Source organism: Liolophura sinensis, chromosome 7 (assembly GCF_032854445.1).
Source record: "Liolophura sinensis isolate JHLJ2023 chromosome 7, CUHK_Ljap_v2, whole genome shotgun sequence".
In the NCBI taxonomy this organism is placed as follows: Eukaryota; Metazoa; Mollusca; class Polyplacophora; order Chitonida; family Chitonidae; genus Liolophura; species Liolophura sinensis.
Genome location: NC_088301.1, coordinates 5,088,136 through 5,107,585, shown reverse-complemented (window position 1 = coordinate 5,107,585; position 19,450 = coordinate 5,088,136). Strand labels below are relative to the sequence as shown.

At 37.1% G+C, this 19,450-nt stretch overlaps 1 protein-coding gene across 4 annotated transcripts in view; it reads left to right on the top strand.

The window, feature by feature from the left end:
- The window catches only part of LOC135469669 (band 4.1-like protein 3), an 80,795-nt gene extending 62,017 nt beyond the window's left edge, over positions 1-18,778 (top strand). For 3 of the 4 annotated variants that reach the window (XM_064748219.1, XM_064748221.1, XM_064748222.1), the window contains 27 exons: positions 1,196-1,240; positions 3,533-3,712; positions 4,060-4,147; positions 4,287-4,439; positions 4,642-4,739; positions 5,625-5,809; positions 6,223-6,380; positions 7,016-7,072; positions 7,266-7,322; positions 7,575-7,640; positions 8,120-8,176; positions 8,584-8,640; positions 9,577-9,642; positions 10,093-10,149; positions 10,548-10,604; positions 11,709-11,774; positions 12,814-12,870; positions 13,249-13,305; positions 13,756-13,821; positions 14,359-14,415; positions 15,151-15,207; positions 15,423-15,488; positions 16,705-16,761; positions 17,037-17,093; positions 17,958-18,024; positions 18,308-18,364; positions 18,721-18,778. In XM_064748219.1, coding sequence (XP_064604289.1) covers positions 1,196-1,240; positions 3,533-3,712; positions 4,060-4,147; positions 4,287-4,439; positions 4,642-4,739; positions 5,625-5,809; positions 6,223-6,380; positions 7,016-7,072; positions 7,266-7,322; positions 7,575-7,640; positions 8,120-8,176; positions 8,584-8,640; positions 9,577-9,642; positions 10,093-10,149; positions 10,548-10,604; positions 11,709-11,774; positions 12,814-12,870; positions 13,249-13,305; positions 13,756-13,821; positions 14,359-14,415; positions 15,151-15,207; positions 15,423-15,488; positions 16,705-16,761; positions 17,037-17,093; positions 17,958-18,005 — 1,969 coding nt within the window. In that variant the 3' untranslated portion in view covers positions 18,006-18,024; positions 18,308-18,364; positions 18,721-18,778. The remainder of the gene's footprint in view (positions 1-1,195; positions 1,241-3,532; positions 3,713-4,059; positions 4,148-4,286; positions 4,440-4,641; positions 4,740-5,624; positions 5,810-6,222; positions 6,381-7,015; positions 7,073-7,265; positions 7,323-7,574; positions 7,641-8,119; positions 8,177-8,583; positions 8,641-9,576; positions 9,643-10,092; positions 10,150-10,547; positions 10,605-11,708; positions 11,775-12,813; positions 12,871-13,248; positions 13,306-13,755; positions 13,822-14,358; positions 14,416-15,150; positions 15,208-15,422; positions 15,489-16,704; positions 16,762-17,036; positions 17,094-17,957; positions 18,025-18,307; positions 18,365-18,720) is intronic. The other variant, XM_064748220.1, reaches the window with a different exon arrangement.
- The last annotated feature ends 672 nt before the right edge of the window (positions 18,779-19,450 follow it).

Genomic DNA, 19,450 nt, shown 5'->3' with positions numbered 1-19,450 from the left:
TAGTGAGATTAACAACTATGTGGATGTGTTGGAGATCACATTTTAGTGGCTATTCCTTGACCTTTTTGCATGTGAAAGAGCAACTTTCAGTGCAATTTATGAACGTTTTTAATATGATTTTGGAGACAAAAGTACATTGCCCAGTTTCAATGTTGGCATCAAAAGTATGATTAAAGGCCTTAATGTTCTTCTGAAAGTGCATTTTTGTGGCAAACATTAATTGAATTACAGTACATTTAGCATATGTACTGATCTTTATTCATGTATACAAGTATTAGTGGGATGAATCTTTGCAAGCTACCTGCTGAACTTGATACTTTGTGACAGCGTGGATCTCGTCCAACACACCCAGTGCTGGCATCAAACCTGAGCATACCACCAGTACACTGTTACCTTATTGCTGTGGCAACGCTCTGTAAATACATCTTCCTAGTAAACATCAAAAGTTCATCTAAGTATGCTCGCATTTTCCAGCAGCAACTCTTATGTTATCAATAGTCATTGGTTACCTCTAATGCAGGTCTTCTTCTTAAAAGTTGACCTCAGAGTTCTAGACAGGATCATGTTTGATACCAGTGTATTATGCTTGCAAGAGTGGTTGTGTAGTTTGATGAGTGCCGATACACGTTCAGAATAAACCATACAGATGAATAATAATGGGATGTTGAAATTGAGGAGGAAATGAACAAATATCATGTAAAGTATTCTTAGGGGAATAACTGATATACCCAAGTTTACCAAATGGATCATTTTGGGCAATTTTGGTGAAAGATTAGATACATTGGTTTGCCTTAAAATCAGCTGATCAGCTGAAAATTTTGATCCCTGATGTTTAAATGTACTCTTATTCACCTGAAGTTTGGCCTGTAACAATCCAGTTTCATGAGCACATGAAGGCCTGAAATCATATTTTTGATATGAATCTTCATACACACGAAAAGTTTTCTGGCCAATTAGGTGGATGACTCTGTCAGAATCAAGCAAAGTTGAAAAAATCTAAACTTTAGGTGATGTAAACATGCATATATAGTGAAGATTTTAGTTTTGAAATAATTATCAAATCACAACCTCTCTTGTCACATTTCTTCATAAAAGTTTCATTGCTTAAGAAGCAGAAAGCTCCTAGCAATCAGCAGGGTGAGCACACAGTTAGTTATAATGTGATACCTGATTATGTCTGGTTTGTGTGTTGTAGGTACCTGCTTTGCCTCCAGATCCGGGTGGATGTCCTGAATGGAAAGTAAGTAAATGCACATGGTCTTAAGCTTTACTAGCGCTTCACTGTACAGGCATATACATGTATACTGTCTAATGGAAAAGAAGTAGAAAGGTTGAGAAATTAGTCAGCTGTTTGCACACGCCATGTTAAGATCTTAGTCTTATTGTTTTACCTGAAAAACAGTCCTGAACTGTTTCATGCACATCATTAGGCATATCAGATGTAATTTGTGCAGTAACATGTACATGTAAGATTTGTATGGACATGCATTTTCATTTTTCAGATTTGTAGAACTTTTCTCAGTAGTATACCTGCATTTTTCTCACACCCGTACATGTATCTCCTAAGTAATGTATATTTTGACAACGTGGGGTAAGTACATGAAAGTTACAGTAATCAGTAGCTTCGGGTTTGTACATCTGATATGCAGTTCTGTGATTGGTCAACTACATTAATCAAATGGAAATTAGAACAGAGAAAAAGCATGCTGTAAATGTACCTTGTATTCATACTTGTGTCAATTTACTGTGTAAACAGCACAGTTTTCAGTGAAGAGGTCAAGATACTGGTGATAGCTAGTACAAATTATTGAGATATGAACGTACAAGAGTGTGGTGTAGCAGAGTGTCCAGATTGCCTCCAGCTGTTGTTCAGACCAGTAGGATAGACATACCTTTAACATACCACCCCGTCCAGGATTCCCCACCACCTGCTGGCCTCAGGAACTCCCTTCCTAGTGTTTGGGCTTTTCACACCTTCCTGCCCCAGATCTTTGTGGATGTTTCTATGCTGATTGTAGACCACCAGCGATACATGTGTGCATTGTATGCGGTATTGCCATACTGAGCTCGCTTATGTTTTACCTGTGAAAGGCTTCTTGTATGTGGAATTCTGTAGTTGTCATTTACAGTAGAAAGGAGTGGTAGCTCATGAAATGTGCAAAATAAGAACATTAGTTTATATCAAAAATGAATAATGTATAATGAATAATCTTAATGTCAAGTGTTGTGTGCAGAACTTTGAAGCACCGTACTGTAGAGATGTGTTACATCATAAGATATCTGTGTGTTCTTTTGTACAGACCTTTATTAAACATCAAAAGTTAGGTGCTTTTTTTCTGTTTGGAAATATGAAAGTACATGTAAATACATCTCCAAGTTCTAGCTGTCGCATTCACAACAGCCATTGTGATGTAACCATTATAAAGCCTGTTGTTAGGGTGTGTGCATAACCTGTCTCTTGTGGCAGACAGATTCCCCGTCTGTGTAAAGTCTGGCTTGTCTATAGGCCTGGCTGTCATAGGAAGGTGTGGGTGAGATACATGTTATGGCTTTCCCTCAGATATCCAGACACCCTGGCGGGATCTGCCCTCAAACCCAGTTCTGGTGGCGTGGGTAGAAGTAACCATTGTTAAGGATACAGTGTATTTGTAGTTCTGCCTTGTGAGTGTTCATGTACAACTGGATACAGTTGTGATGTAACAGTCATGTAATGCCAAATCCTGATCTGATCAGGAGAAATGTGTAAATAATAAATTTCAATCATAAAGCATGATTTCACCTACCATAAATTTTACATCATTCAGCTGAATGTAATGTAATTTTCCTGAATTTAAGCTTGTAAGGCGTGGGTTCATACCATTTGTACAGCATTTTTTTCCATTTATGCCCCAATAAGTCCTGAAAAAGACACAGCTAACTTATTCCAGTGATCATACCATGTTGAAAAGTGAGCACAGAATATAGGACATTTAAAACACAGTAAAACTTCAGTGCACAGGAAATGTGAACATTAAAACTGCAGTGGATGAGCCAGCTGTTTTCCTAACAATATTCATAATATACATGTACTGTGCTTTAATACAGCTTTTTATGTAGCAGTAGAGGATGTTGTAGAGAGAATGAATGATTATGGTTTCATATAATCCTTGTAGAGGGAACTGTGAGTTCAAAGAATATAGTCATAGTGAACTATGAGATGAATATACGTAGCATGTGAGACCCCAAATACGTATATACCCCAACACAATATAAGGGTTTAAAGGGCTTCAGTGTACTTTGTTCTTGTTTTAGTATTATTTAGAAATTCACTTTTTTAAAAGCAGGAAGTTTACACGCTGACTGACTTAGGTATGTGAATGATTATATGTAATTACATAGTTAAATATGCATGGCTGATTCTTTAGAAAATATGATCTAAGAAATTAGGCTTATAGGACCTTTGATAACTGAACATGCCCTTTAATGTTGTAGTGTTCCAAAACAACACATGTTCTTACATGTATCTAGCTTTCCATTTTGTTTTCTTCGGCAGACTTCCGTGCTCTTTCGTCACACATGCTCTGTTGGGCAGCTACACTATCCAGTCAGAACTAGGTGACTACGACCCCAAGGAACATGGACATGGCATTGAGTACATCCAGGGCTTCTTCTTTGCTCCCAACCAGACACAGGAGTTACTGGAGAAAATTGCAGAGCTTCACAGGACACACAAGTAAGAAGAGTTAATTCCCTTTAGAACTGTTGCTCTGAAGCTGAGAATGGATGATCATAGATATTTTTCAGGCAGACTTCTAATCCTCTTGGGTTTATATTTCATAATTATATCATGATTCAAATCACTGCAGTAAACATGGAAAATTTGATGTCATTAGCAAATATGTATTTCCTCCAACAAATCTTCAACTTAGCCTCTTTAATGTACAGTTTATCTTGTCTCTTGTAACTCAAGCTGGTTTTATTGGTCTAGTTATACACTCAGGCTGGCTAATTTCGTCTGTATATTGGCTGTACATACAGTTCGTCTAAGGACAATCACTCAGTCAATGGTCTTTGTTTCAGGGGACAAACTCCAGAAGAAGCAGAGCTCCATTACCTAGAAAATGCTAAGAAATTGGCGATGTATGGTGTGGACCTCCACCAAGCCAAGGTCTGTAACAGTCTCTACACCTCTGTTGTTTTCTTACATCTTAGTTAATGGTTCAAATTTTTCCTCAACTATCACATGTTATTTTGTTACAGTATTCTTGGGGATGCATGTATGATTTCCTTTGTTGTTGCTGTTGTAGGACTCTGAAGGAGTGGACATCATGTTGGGTGTGTGTGCCAGTGGTCTGCTGGTCTACAGAGATAGGCTACGTATCAACCGCTTCCCCTGGCCCAAGATACTCAAGATTTCCTACAAACGGAACAACTTTTACATCAAAGTCAGGCCCGGAGAGGTAAATTACTGAATGACTTTCTTTTGGGTTTTTTGATTTAAAAGAAAAAGGACAGAATTAGCTTCAGCCTTGATATGGAACTAAAAATCAGTTTAGTCAAAAATGGATCAAGTCTAGGGTCATATAAGTTATGATTCTGTTGCTAAGCAGAAAAATGTGAAAACCTAACAAATAATGAATAATCTCTCTTTCCCTTTTTCAGTTTGAACAGTTTGAGAGTACTGTAGGTTTTAAATTAGGTAACCACAAATTGGCAAAACGACTGTGGAAGACGTGTGTGGAACATCACACCTTTTTCAGGTGAGAATCAAAGCTTTGTGAGAGTGAACCTGTCTCATTAAAGGTAACAACATTGGCACTGAGTGACTGCTGCGAATCTTCTGAGCTTCGCTGAATTATTGGCAATATACTTAAAATTAACAGCAGTGTATGTGTATTACTGCCCTAACCAAGTACATGTATCTTGTGTCACTGCACAGAGCAGCCAACCATCATAAACTTTCATTGCTATTGAGTTACACTTAGACCACACTAATCTGAATTGTTGTTTCACGGGCAGAACAAAAGTATTTTTGAACAATACTTTAAGACTGAAAGTTGAAAATGAAAAGTTTGTCCAGTTAAAGGAAAATGCGGACTACCCCAGCAATTCTCAGAAAGGATCAGAAAGCTTTGAAAAGTAGGAAACTCATGAGAACATGAAGATCATACAAAATGGAAAGGTGGAATGTTTAGTGTCAGCCCGCCATGTAAAAGACAAAACAAAATGGAAAGCTAGATACATGTAAGAACATGTGTTGTTTTGGAACACTACAACATTAAAGGGCATGTTCAGTTATCAAAGGTCCTATAAGCCTAATTTCTTAGATCATATTTTCTAAAGAATCAGCCATGCATATTTAACTATGTAATTACATATAATCATTCACATACCTAAGTCATTGTTTAAACTTCATGCTTTTAATGTGACCAGTCTTGAAATGCCTTGTTTTATGCCTTTTATACAGTTCTTTCATTCTGTAATTTTGTATTTTGTTTCAACCACTCAACAATTGCAACCTTTTTATAGCTGTTGTGGGTGGATAGATTAACTCTTAAGCAACAGTTAGTCATGTGGGTGTGTAGAGGAATATGGTACTACTGACTGATACGTGTTTAATAGTAGCATCCTTTTGTGTCCTGCAGATTGAAGGAACCAGAGCCCACAAAGAATGCAACAATGTTCCCGCGATTCGGCTCCCGATTCCGCTACACTGGGCGCACACAGTACCAGACAAGGCAAACGGCGGCTTTGATAGACCGAGCTCCACCAAACTTTGAGAGAAGCAAGAGATACTCGATGCCAGACCGATCACGAAGCATGGAAGACAGTCAGTATTTTGTCCTTGAATGAGGCCAAATCACCGCTCTCTACAATAAAGAAGACAAAAAAAAAAACCTTCTCTGTGCCAAAGTTTTGCATATTTAGAATGGGATATAAATTCTGTGAATTGGCATGTTCTGGTTTAAGCCAACATTTAAAGTGTTGGGCATCATTAAAGTGAAACATTGTCTGAGAAATGCCTGTAGAACAACATGTAGCTTTGGTTTATATCCATAGTTACGTGTACATGGAGTTTAGAATGTTTCAGAAGCTTGGGCATGTGCTGATAATTGTCCAAGGCACTCATTTCCTACAATTTTTTGTCCTGACTGCTGTAAAAACAAAATATACTTGAATTGTGCGTCATGTGCCTTCAATAAATATCACTTTTTTTTTTTCTTTCTTTTTTTTTTTGAACAGCTCGATACAAGGGAGATGAACGCTTCCCGGGTGAGCACAGACAGGACCAGAGGAAGGTAGCCACACCCCTCGTGGGAATTGATCCCACACAGAAACCAGATGGCCGCAGACTGCCTGAAGATCACAGGCGCCGTCCAGGAGAACGCTCGCCAGAAATGGTGAGAATGGGGTGGGGATTGTCATTGCAGCAGCTTGGATTATGGAGGAAGGGTGGCCTTGCTGAGGGTTACTATTAGTGAAATGGTTGCCAAGACAACAGTACAAGCCCCGTAATAGTTTTTAAAGCAGTGTGACAAAAAGATCAATAGTTATTGCTGAAACTACGTCCAGGCGTCAGCTGTCAAATGATTCCACAACCTCAGGCGTCATGGTCGTGGGTTTCGAGCACAGGTTCCTTCCACCATAATGCTGGCTGTTGTCGTATAAGTGAAATATTCCAGTGTGCGGCGTAAAACACCACTCAAATAAACAGTATTTTAAATATCAGTAAATCAAATGATTCCAGTCATGGGTATCCTTGTTATCAATAAAAATAACTTCAATCTGAGTTGCCCAGTAATGTATTACTATTGATTAATTTGCCGAAATGATAAATCAGCAGAGAAAATGTATGATTTAAGCTTGGGGAAATTGTGAAAAAATTCGTCTTTTTATCAGTATGGTATAATTGTTAACATAGATTGTAAACTGCGTTTCTTACTCAAGAGACTGCTTTCACAAGATGACTCGAGGTTGAAATGTTGAATTTATTTGAAAATGATTGCAAAGACAAATGTCATTTGCTTCATTTCAGGAGAGATTCTTGGAAGAACTGGAAGGTTTCAAGAGAGCCCCATCTCAACATGAAAAGGTAGAATATAAACAATTCATATGAACTTTTTAATTTAATCTACTTGCGCACAAACATTGTTCCGACATTCAATAAGGTAAATTGGGACGAAAGACAAAAAGTTTGTTTAGAATTGTGAACATCATACTTATTTTATGCGCAAAACTAACTTTACGGACATAGTTATAATCGTTGCTATGTTTTCTGTTCCCAGGACTCACACACAGGTGCCATGCACAAGATCAAGGATCATGCTCCACAAGAAGACAAGGTACAGCTTACACTCTAATTTTCCAACATTTAACAGCAGACTACAGAATTTATGATAAAAAATATCAACTTTTGGGATGCCCAATTACCAAACTTCACAGATTTTTAGAACAGTTTGCAAGAAAATTGTTTCGTGACATCTGGAAGTTTAAGAAAAGAATATGGTGTTAAATTGATCAACTGCAGGTTTTGTCTTTTACTTGTTAATTTGAGTACCTGTTGTAAACAAAGCCGGTGTCTTGTTTTTGTACAGGCGGAGATGCTGGATCTGATGATAGCTAATGGTGTTCCACCCTACAACAACCTCTCAAAGGATATGGTAGGTCTCCTTCATCATTAACTGATTTTCTCAATTTAGCTTTTGCAACATCAGACATTATCAGTAGATACTGTATATTTATGATTACATGCCTTGAACTTTATAAACTAAAAATAAACTTTCATGTTCATGGCAGAAAAAGTAGTATTTTAATTCCTTGAGTCATCCTGCTGAACTTTGCAAATTTGACTTAAGCAAGTTGTCTCCCTTTAATTATCAGTAAGCCACAGTGCAGGGGGCATTTGAAACAAGCTTGAACTCCAATGGATATCCCTCCTGCATGAGAGTGTAGAGTTTGTACTACAAACTGAGTGTCAGTGTTGATAACAGACAAGATTCGCATTGTTGAAGGCAGTTTACATTGGATTCCAGCAGAGAATTAAAATAGATTTGGAAGTTTTGTCGATTTTACAAAATGTTGGTTGGCTGCTGATTTTTTTCCACATGTTGTTTATATTTCCTAAACTTTCTTACTTAAGGAAAAATTTTTGAAAGAGTTGGAAGGCTTCAGAAAAGCTCCCAATGCCAAGGCTAAGGTGAGTAAATATAGTAACTATACATGTAATTTTCATTCTTGATGAAATCGATTTGCTGAATAGTATTCTAGATCTGTCAAACATGTTTATTTGTGCTGTAAATTTTACAGTTTAGTTGGTTTGCATGTTTTGCACCTGACAGTTTAAATGACTCTTAAGTGAAAACTAGATGGAATCAGTTTTTAGCAAATCTGCATGCAAATGGCGTGTGAATTCATTGGCTAATTTGAGAAAAATGAAGTAGGACTATACAGATTTCAGCCAATCACGATCCAGGTGACAAGAAATAACAAGCAAGGTGTAGATAGTATTGTTATTCCATTATGAAGATATGTGCACTCTTGTATTGATTTACAGTTGCCATTTTTTTGTCTACTAATTACAGTCTGGTTTCATTTTATTCACAGGATCAGCACACTAAAGCCATGCACAAGATTAAAGATGGGGCAGACCATGAAGATCAGGTATGGACCAGGGCATAAATTGAGTGTACCAAAAGTTGGGTTAGGGGAGACATTCATTGGATGTACCGAAAGTTGGTTTAGGGGAGACATTCATTGGATGTACCAAAAGTTGGGTTAGGGGAGACATTCATTGGATGTACCGAAAGTTGGTTTAGGGGAGACATTCATTGGATGTACCGAAAGTTAGTTTAGGGGAGGCATTCATTGGATGTACCGAAAGTCGGGTTAGGGGAGACATTCATTGGATGTACCAAAAGTTGGTTTAAGGGAGACATTCATTGGATGTACCAAAAGTCGGGTTAGGGGAGACATTCATTGGATGTACCGAAAGTTGGTTTGGGGGAGACATTCACTGGATGTACCAAAAGTTGGATTAGGGCAGACAAAATTGGATGTATAGAAAGTTCACATAGGACAGATCAACAAGTATTTGATGCATAAAAACTTCAGATGTGGAATTGAAGAGAAAGTTGAAATGTAGGGAAAATCAGGTTAAGACAAGCACCAATTGGATGTATTGAGAGCTGTGAATGGGATAGAGTACACAAACAATTAAATAAATTTAAAGTTGGACAGGGACAGACAAGAATTGGACATGTTGAAAGTTAGAGTGTAACAAGAGATTGACTGCCTTGAGTCTTATTTATTCAAGATTTTGAGAGCCATTAATTTGTACAAATCGGATATTGACCTTTAGTTTAGATCAGAGCTTTTATTTTTATTTGATGTTATGATAAGTTCCAAAATGTCAAAAAACACCTGTTTAAAAAACAAAATGATAAAACAAAAGAAAGATATCTTATACATGTACATATAAGCTACTGATGGATTAAAACACCAAACAAATAAGTAAATAAATCATGCTTTGTGCTGATCAAGTTTCCCGGCTGTCTGGATTTATTTGTGTTTTATGGGTATATTATCTTCTTGTTTCAGGACAAGATGATTGAGCTGATGAAGGCTAATGGAGTACCTCCCTACGATCACATGTCACCAGATATGGTAAGGCTAACAGCAAAGATTCATGGGTACGGTGTTCAACACCATTCAGATAAATATATAAACCAATTAAACCAAGAGCAAGGTGCTTTAGTACACCGCTGCTTAGGATCTCACTCAAGATAGATTTAAGGGTTATAATTCATGTTAAACAATTTAAAGGGATTTGTTACTGTTCATGTAAGTCCACTACATGACCTAAAGTGTGATTTGATAAATTTTTTTTATTTTTTTATTTTCTTTATCATGAAGATTTTGAACTTTTTGCCTGTTTTTAGACCCCATACTTTTAGTAGCATGTATTGAAATTAAAGGATGTATGTGTAATATTTGTACGTCTTTTCTGGGCCTCAGGGGCTTGAACTTCTAAAATGGTGAAGCAAAATACATGTACATGCACATGTATGGTATCCATAGGCTAGTCAAGCTGACATTGTGTGCTGTGTTTTACAGGAGCAGTTCCTGGATGAATTGGAAGGCTACAAGAGAGCCCCCACCCAGGAAGGAAAGGTATGCCCCTGAAGGGTACCTTATACATAGGAACATTTACCTTTGTAAATGTTGATTTCCACTATAATTGAAAATTCTTGTCCAGCGGGCTGAAGCAAAATTGTTATTCTCTTTAAAAACCTATCCCAAGTAGGTATTGAAGCCTATAAAGCTTTTAATTTGCAAAGAGATTTTCTTTTATACTTTTTTCTTCGCCCATAAACCTGACCACCATCACTTTAATGAAAAAAACTTCCTTAGTTTGATGTTCAGCACCAGTCAAATTAAATATTATCTAGTTATAATTTTTTCTGGCTGGTCCAATTCATACACGAGATAAATATTTGTGCAGTTCATCTGAGTGAGTTGATGAAGCAGTATGTACCAATGTAATTTCTGTGCTGTTTGCTTCCCCCCAGAATTACCATGCAGCTGGTATGGGTAACATCAAGAACAGGGCAGCAGCTGAGGATCGGGTATGGAGTGTAACTACCGTTGCAAACTTAAATGGTTGCTTTCATTTCATGTATTCAGCAAAAGATTTTTCTCCTTTTCTGTTTCTGTTTTTTTTCTTTAATATTTTTAAGGGTTACAGAATGTTTCTGGGATATGCTTGAGAATTTTGTTTTCTGATTATAATAGTTACATCAGATGTATGCTTAAATTTTTGTACAGACTTCTAAAATAATTGGATTGGTCATAAATATAAAATAAGTTAGAGCATCTGTCATATTTTGAATTGGAAGGGCTGGGTTTATCAAACACAGTAATAAGTTTAAGGCTCTTTTTTGCCTCTGTGATTTGTACATCTTTTATGTAGAAAGTTTTGACATTGCATGTAAATAGGCGCTTAGATAGTTTAGTATTCTAGGTACAAAGATTTGAACACTTAGAGGAGCTTTTGCTGACCTCACACGTAAATAAGTATATATTAGTCAGATCGCACACAGGTATTTAAATGTTTGTGGGGAAGATGGTTTCTGACACACTTTTTGTATTTATCAAATTTACAAGGATATTGAAGCGTTCATCGCATTATCAAATTAAATATGCCTGTAATTACCATGCCAGTGGTTTGTCTTCAGTATTTATCATTATGAGTTTGAAATGGAGCTTTGAATCCAAGACTTATGAATATGCATTTTGTCAAACACCATGCAAGATGACAACAATGGAGACATATTTGTAAGACTTCAGTCTATTAATCGGCTATCTTGTTTTTATAGTAGATTTCCTAAATGTGTCAGAAAACCTCGACCCTACAATAGTCAGTAGACACTTCTATTCTCACTGGTGCATTTTGTCACATTTGGTGTTCCCATTTTAATGGGATACATTTGATACAGGTATCTCTCTGTTGCTGGTTGTGGAATTTATTCATATTTCTGTTTCATTTTATTCAGTTTTTATTTTGTTTCTTTACTTAATTTTCCCAGAGAATTGCTTCATGTTTTTCTCTCAATTCAGCTAGGTATCATAAGCTTGAATGTTTCAGGGATATTGTGGAATTTTGATCTGATTTTTTGTTCAGTGCACTGCACGGTTGGCTCATGTTTTTATCAACTTGCACATTATCACAGGCAAAGATGTTAGATTTGATGATTGCCAATGGTGTTCCACCCTACGATAAATTGTCACCAGACATGGTAAGACTGTTTTCCATCAATTTATCTCTGTGTTGTGACATGTTAGTGTAGCTGATTGTGTCCTTGTTTTGCTTAGCCCACCTACCATTTGACTTGATCTGGTGAATTTATAAACCAAGGAAGGGACTTGGTAATGTGTGTTGCTGTACTCGTGCTTTCGGGATATGTTAAATGTTAGTATTCTTTATGGCTACAGTCAAACTGGTGGCTTTAAATGTGTCTATCGGTTATTGTTTGGAAAAAGAGTTTTCTGTATGTACTGTGGATAAAAATGTTATCCAATTGACTCATGTTACATGTGAACATAAACGTGCACAATGTATGTGCAGAATTGTTGACGTTGAACATGATGTATACAGGTTATTCTGTTTATTTATTAACTCACTTGTGACGTGAGAGTTTCAAGGGCCCTTACTTGTTCCTTTGATTTAAGCGTTGCACAGTTGACAGATTCTTGACCATGAGGTCACAGGTTCAAATCCAGCTTCGGCTCATTTACCGCCAACTTAAATTAAAGTGCCTCTTTTCATTCCATGCTGGCCACTGCCAAATAAGTGAAACATTCTTGATTACGGCGTAAAACAGCAATCAAAGCAGTTAGTCAGGTATATGGTAAAGGATGATGGTATTATATGTTTTGCTCAACACTAAACCCCTCCACCCCAAACTACCCCACACCCCCACCCTCACCTTCCTTCATCCCCCCAGAAAGCTGATAGAATTAATGTGCATATGTAAATAGGAAGAACCAAAGTGTTCTTTGTAGTGTAAGACCTCAAAAGTAATAAATAAATGATTAAACCTTCATCTGGAGGATTGGTTTTCCTCTCAGCTGGTGTGCAGAGAGCATCAGCTGTGATGAGCATATAAAGTGGACTTAAGCCTCAGGTAGGGGCTGCAGAGTTTAGCTTATAACAATATTGCTCTGGTAATGTAGTACCGTATGTCGTTATTTTGCTAGTTTTCATCAAGAGCTGCAGTGGACATTATATGATTTGCTTCAGGTGAATTTGCTATATTTTTATCTTTGTCTTTTCAGGAGAAATTTGTCCATGAATTAGATGCCTACAAGAAGGCACCAAATGCAAAAGCTAAGGTGAGACTATTTTACTAAATTAAGCAGTAAAATAAGAAAAAAAACATTCTGTTTTGGTCCAGGGTACACTTTAGTGTGGCAGCTCCTCATTTCAGTGTCTGGAAAAATTCAGAACATCACTTGGCTAAGATTTATCATGTCTTTTTTGAATACATTCTCAGTTTTCTAAACTGATGTAAAAGCAGCAATTTTAGGTATATAGTTCTAGGGAATGGAGAGAAGCACAAAATTTGTACATCTTGTGTACCTGGAATTCTCTATCTGGAAACCACTATAACCCTTGTTTGATAGAACTGTTTGATTGTTTGATTTCATCCTGATTTATCACTTCGTTTTCACAATTTATAATTTGTTCTGTTTTTGTTCTTTCTCCCCCAGGATGGCCATACAAAGAACATGCATAAGATTCGTGACCATGCCAAGCCAGATGACCAGGTGAGTCCATGTCTTCATAACTGTTCTCAGGTAGAATGAGGTAAAGTTAATGCCTACGTCAGGAGTGGGGGGGCGGTGCCATGAAACATCAGATGGAGATTTTCCTCTGAGGTGTGGGCACAAGTAGGTCATATCTTACAAGCCATAGGGGAAATCTGGATATGTGGATATGACCCACTTATGTACACTATACTCTCATAGGCTTCCAAAGTATTATCTCTTGAATGCAGAAGTATGGCCCATAGAATATTTTAATCAAAAATTGAGTTTCTTGACATGGCTCAGAGTCATTTAACTCTCTTTGCGTTTTATGGTTTGTAAAATTAACAGCAGTATTTTTGCGGAAAGTCTTGTCATGTTCTGTTAATTATAGAATTTCTGTACTGAATAGTTAAGTGAATTCAGTATCATTTTGATATATTAGTAATGGATTTTTATTTCTGCCAACAGGAGAAGATGACAGAGTTGATGAAGGCTAATCGTGTTCCTCCTTATGACAAACTTTCTCCTGATATGGTAAGAAATATTGTAACATAAAATCACACTCCTGTAATGGAAGCAATGTCCCCTCAGTGGCTGTTCAGTTAAACTATCTTGTGATTTCGGTTCTCCTTCATATACATGTAAGGACTGTTAATTGTCAGGGAGTAGTTTACCCTTTAAAGTTTTCAACCACCTTTGCAACCAATATTTTGAAACATTCTGAGAGAACTATGGAGTGTAGAGAAATAATTTACCCAATTTTCTGAAGTTTGCATTTTGAGTGACAAGTCATTTTTAGCGCCATTTTCGTTATAAATGTATGCATAAGTTCAACTGAAAAAAGTGATGTAGTGGTTGAAAAGCTTGAAGATTTACAGTACGTTGTATTTTCAGACTTACTTCCAATGTTTAAGGTGTAAATTTGTCTGCTAGCAAGTTAGCAATGAAGACACTTTGGACAAATAATACGTTGATATCAAAACTCACTGTTACTTAAAACTAAAAACCTTCTATGTTTTTCTCTTTTTATATCTATTCAACGCTTCACGCAGATATGATTTGTGTTGACAGGAAAGATTCTTAGATGAATTAGAAGATTTTAAAAAGGCACCTACAGCTGAGGATAAGGTAAGTCTCATGTGAACATTGACTAGGCCTTGCTTTGTCAATTCCTAAATAATACACTGCATCTTGGTTCTGCTCAGTTACCTTGCCCTATTTTGTCCGACAACTGACAAGTGGAATAGCTTTCAGTACTCAGTACAGCGGAACACCTGTTAAACAAATATCAGTACGTTTCCAGTATGAATTTGTTGTACATTTAACCTTATCACTTCATTTTGGATCAATTTTTATACCCCGTTCACAGAGCCAAAATCTAAAACGGATCAATCTGAACTGGTTTAAATCAAAGCCAGTTGTCAAAATGCGGGCATTCACACAACCATATAGAAAAGGCAATTTTGAGCCAGGTCAGGGATATCCCCTTTCACAAAGTCACATTCGAGCCAGTTTAGTAATTACGATGTTATCCTGACTTCCACGTGCCCGTAGCATTTAATCCAGTCACCGCTCACACAGCACAGATAAACCTGCTCAAGCCCTGAAACTAATTTAAGGTCACATCGCCAGTTGGGGCCAATAAACCGGATTCAGTGCCCCCAGTTTGCGTTCACATGTGCGACGTCAAACTGGCTCAAAGCCACTTTCGCAAGTTAAACCTGCTTAAGATTGCCTGTGTGAAGGGGTATTACGTATGGCATATATTATCATGTGTTTGTCATTTTGACTTATGATGGTCAAAGGTCATATATTGCGCGCATGTATATATAATACCAATTTTCTGTCTTTTTTTTTCTCTAGGCGAGACATGTTGCAGCCTTACACGACATCAAAAATAAAGCTACACCTGAAGACAAAGTAAGTTATGTCAGTTTAGTTATTTGGTTCCATATTGCTTTCAGTTACGAACATGTTCCAAAACATTTTTTTTTTAATTTAAATAAGCAAATAATAATATATAAGGCTGATAAGCTGATGTAGTTTGTTGTCTAGATCTAATCTACATGAATTAAGCCAGGATAATGTGTAATCGTAATTAATTTTGATTAAGTTTAATGTTCATTTTTCATCAGGCTCAAATGTTGGACCACATGATCGCAGCAGGAGTCCCTCCATATGATAATCTGTCCCCTCAAATGGCAAGTACCTGAGTATTATAGCTTTCTTATCAAGATGAGTATCAAAATATGACTTTGCCTACCACAATGTGGATTCAAACTGAGCTACACGTCAACATAGTTTTGGTGGTCTGTTCTGGGCGCTCTGCTTTTCTCCAGCCGTAAAAGTGACAGTTGTGAAATATGCTTGGGTACAACTGAATGTGAAAGATTGATCAGTCAATCAGTTGTGATAAAAAATAATCTAATCTGAGGCATGCTGTATCCTGAGACAGATTCTACAAAGCTACTTCTCATTTAAGTCTTAATTTTCAATATGATTTTTTGACCCCTTTGAATTAAACATTTGACCACCTCATCATTGTTATCTTAAGACAAATGTGTCAAAAGTTCATCTTCCATTAGTGAAAACTGAATATTATGACAAGGTTTTATGTTTTGACTGAAGTCAGAATTGGCATTGTGGAATCGGCCCCTGGTTCCATGTAAACACCAAGCCTTTGCTTGTTTCTCAGCAAAACAGGAAGTGTGATGCTGACGTACAACAGACAGTATTTCATGAATCATGATACACGCTTTAAATCATTCCAGATTTACAGACAGAATCACTGTTGTTGTTTTTTTTAATGGCGATTGAGGCTTTAGAAATGAAAATACATGTAAAACTGAAAATCATTTAATGTTGGTGGGGGGGGGGGGGTGAATGATTTTTTTCGTGTTGACATATGTACATGATCAGAAAGTTTTGAAAACAGGAATATCATATATAACGTTGGACAAAATAAAAAGTGGATTTCAGTTTGATGTTTATTCATTTTTTAAATTTTTTTTAACTTCTCAACTTCCCACATAAGATACATAATAATTTTATGTTGCTTTAAAGTTGTAAACAGACTTTAGAGCTTAAACAAAATATGGTTTGTAGACTGAAAAGTCTACATGTTGTAACAAAAAAATGATACCTACATCAGTATTATAGCTATTTTTTTGTTTTATATTAAGCATAATTCCAGTGTACTCTGTCACGGAATAACTCTGTAATCTTATCCAGATGGACAAATGTGATTCATAGCTTAATCTAATTTCGTCTACAATTGGTGGGCTATATTCAGACACTGATTATTATGCAAGGCCTTGTCCTGTGGCCATTTTATCACATAAACTGTGGAAAACTAACCTATCGAGGCTGTGTAGTGAAACTAAATAAAAATGTTTGATCTGATGATTCGATTCACAGGAAAAATTCCTCAAGGAGTTGGATGGTTTTAAGAATGCAACCAATCCAAAAGCCAAGGTATGTAAGCAAAAGTTTACCATTTAGACTTAATGCACTCATGTGTGTTACTTTGATATGTATGTGATATTTTGATAATTGTCAGTGTGTAGTGTTAAGATTTCTTCATATTAAAATTGCAAGGATTGATATAAACGAAAATTTAAACCCAAAGTGTATGTAGTAAATATATATGTGTAAACTGCATTTTATATGTGGACGTGTACCTGTGTAATTATTGATAAGAGGTATTGTTTTGATTTACCTTTAATCTTTTTTTTTTTTTTTTTTTGCAGAACCAACATACAGGAGAAATGCATAAACTCAAAGATGGTGCTACGCCAGATGACCAGGTATGAGACTACATCAGACTGGTACCTTGCTTGTTTGTGTTGTGTCCTGTGAACTTTATTATTCTCAGCAAGGAGAGAGAAGTTATGTAACGGAAGACATGACTTGTATTTATTTATTTAAGTATTTATCTGATTGGTGTTTTATGTCGTACTCAACAATATTTCACTAATATGACACCTGAGAAACCCACGACCATCTGCAGGTTGCGGTTTGAGAGGAAGCCAGCATGGATAGATCTCTTGTAGGCCTGAGTGCTTAGTTGTACAGGCTTAAACACCTAATACAAAATTTCTGATGTAATATTATCTTCAAGAGTGACTGTGATACCCAGTGTATCATGAGTTTGTCCAAGGTGTTGTGAAGGGTGTGTGGCCATGAAAAGTGTGTGCCTGTGAGCAGCGTGTGCCTTGTGAACAGTGGATGGCTGTGAAAAGTTTGTGCCTGTTTACAGTGTGTGGCCATGAAAAGTGTGTGCTTGTGAACAGTTTGTGGCCGTGAAAAGTGTGTGCCTGTGTACAGTGTGTGGCGGTGAAAAGTGTGTGCTTGTGAACAGTTTGTGGCCGTGAAAAGTGTGTGCCTGTGAGCAGCGTGTGCCTGTGAACAGTGGGTAGCTGTGAAAAGTGTGTACAGTGTGTGGCCGTGAAAAGTGTGTGCTTGTGAACAGTGTGTGGTCGTGAAAAGTGTGTGCCTGTGTACAGTGTGTGGCCGTGAAAAGTGTGTGCTTGTGAACAGTTTGTGGCCGTGAAAAGTGTGTGCTTGTGAACAGTGTGTGGTCATGAAAAGTGTGTGCATGTGAACAGCATGTGGCTGTGAAGAGCTTGTTATAAATCTGTAGCCAGACACATGGACTTCTCTGTTCTCAGGACAAGATGGTTGAACTGATGAAAGCTAATGGTGTCCCCTCCATATGATCATCTAACACCAGATATGGTAAGATCACCAGCCAGGCTATCCTTCTACACTGTTCAAGACTGTATTGTAATTCTGCAGAATTCCCACTTGGTTTAATTAATTCATACATTTTTTAGTAGTTTTTGGTGCAAGTTTCCTGAAAATCTTTAATGTAAAATGCCTAGCTCAGCAAGTGTAACTTCGGTAATTCAACATCTGTGCCAAAATTTCATTTACACTTATTTTTTTAACAAGCCCAAGAAAAAATTTGTGCGAAAGACTAGGATGACCAAGATCATGTGATTTTGTGTTTCCCCTCCAGGAGAGGTTCCTGAATGCCTTGGATGCCTTTAAGAGGGCTGTGGCCCAAGAGGAAAAGGTGAGAACAGTTGAATGTCCTAATCAGGTAGTGCTTAATACTAAAATGAGATTATTAACAGCAGTGTTATGTGATTACAGGACAAATCCTCAGTCTCTTCAAATAGGCCTTTTCATTGTTAAGTTTTCAATTTAGGCTAAGACATCGCACAGATTTTGTGCAGTTGTAGCACCATGAAAAAAAAAAGTGTGAAGGCTCAGGTATTAACTGCAAACAGGCAGTGTAGGGTTGCACTTGGTATACAAGTATGGTTGCACTTGTTGTACAAGTATGGTTGCATGGTCCTTGGTGTGCAGATGCTGACAGGAATAATGGCTTGACGACATGTAGTTTATTTTATTTTTCTTCTTGTTCAGGTGTACCATGCAGCTGGCATGAACGACATTAAAGATAGTGCTAGGCCAGAAGATAAGGTGGGTGCCAAGTTCTCTTTCGTCTAGACATTACGTCTTTACTGTCTACATTGCATGATCGTGAATAGGTCGAAATGTGTAAATCTAACAGTAAATTTTATACACGTAGAAAAATACATTTGTATAGGCTTGCTCGCACCAAAATGCTGATGTTACTTTTGCCTATTTTTTATTTATTTATATACATTTATTTATCTACAATAACTACAAAATCAGATAGCCTGAAGACATTCCAGCTGACACTCGCTGGAGACAAGTTGGTTTTGTATTATGAGAGCAATGGAGTCATTTCATTTAGGGAAAAGTATAGGAATGAAGTGATTTAAATTCACCCAGTGAATACTGTGTGTCTTGTGAATTTCAGGCCCGAATGCTGGATGAGATGATTGCTAACAGAGTACCGCCCTATGACAAGCTCTCCTCAGATATGGTGAGGCATTTCTTACTTCTGCTGGGTTTGCTTTGATGTGTGTGTGGCATGCCTCACCTGGAGTGTAAACTTGTCTTAATACAGATGTCTCACGATTGATTCTCTGACCTATAATTTTGTGGTTCTATAATTTCTTGTCCTTTAATCCCTTTTTTTTTATTATCATAATTGTAAGTATTATAAATGTATTGACATCTGATATTTTGTCATATGTATAACAGTAACCATCCTACTTTTTGCAGG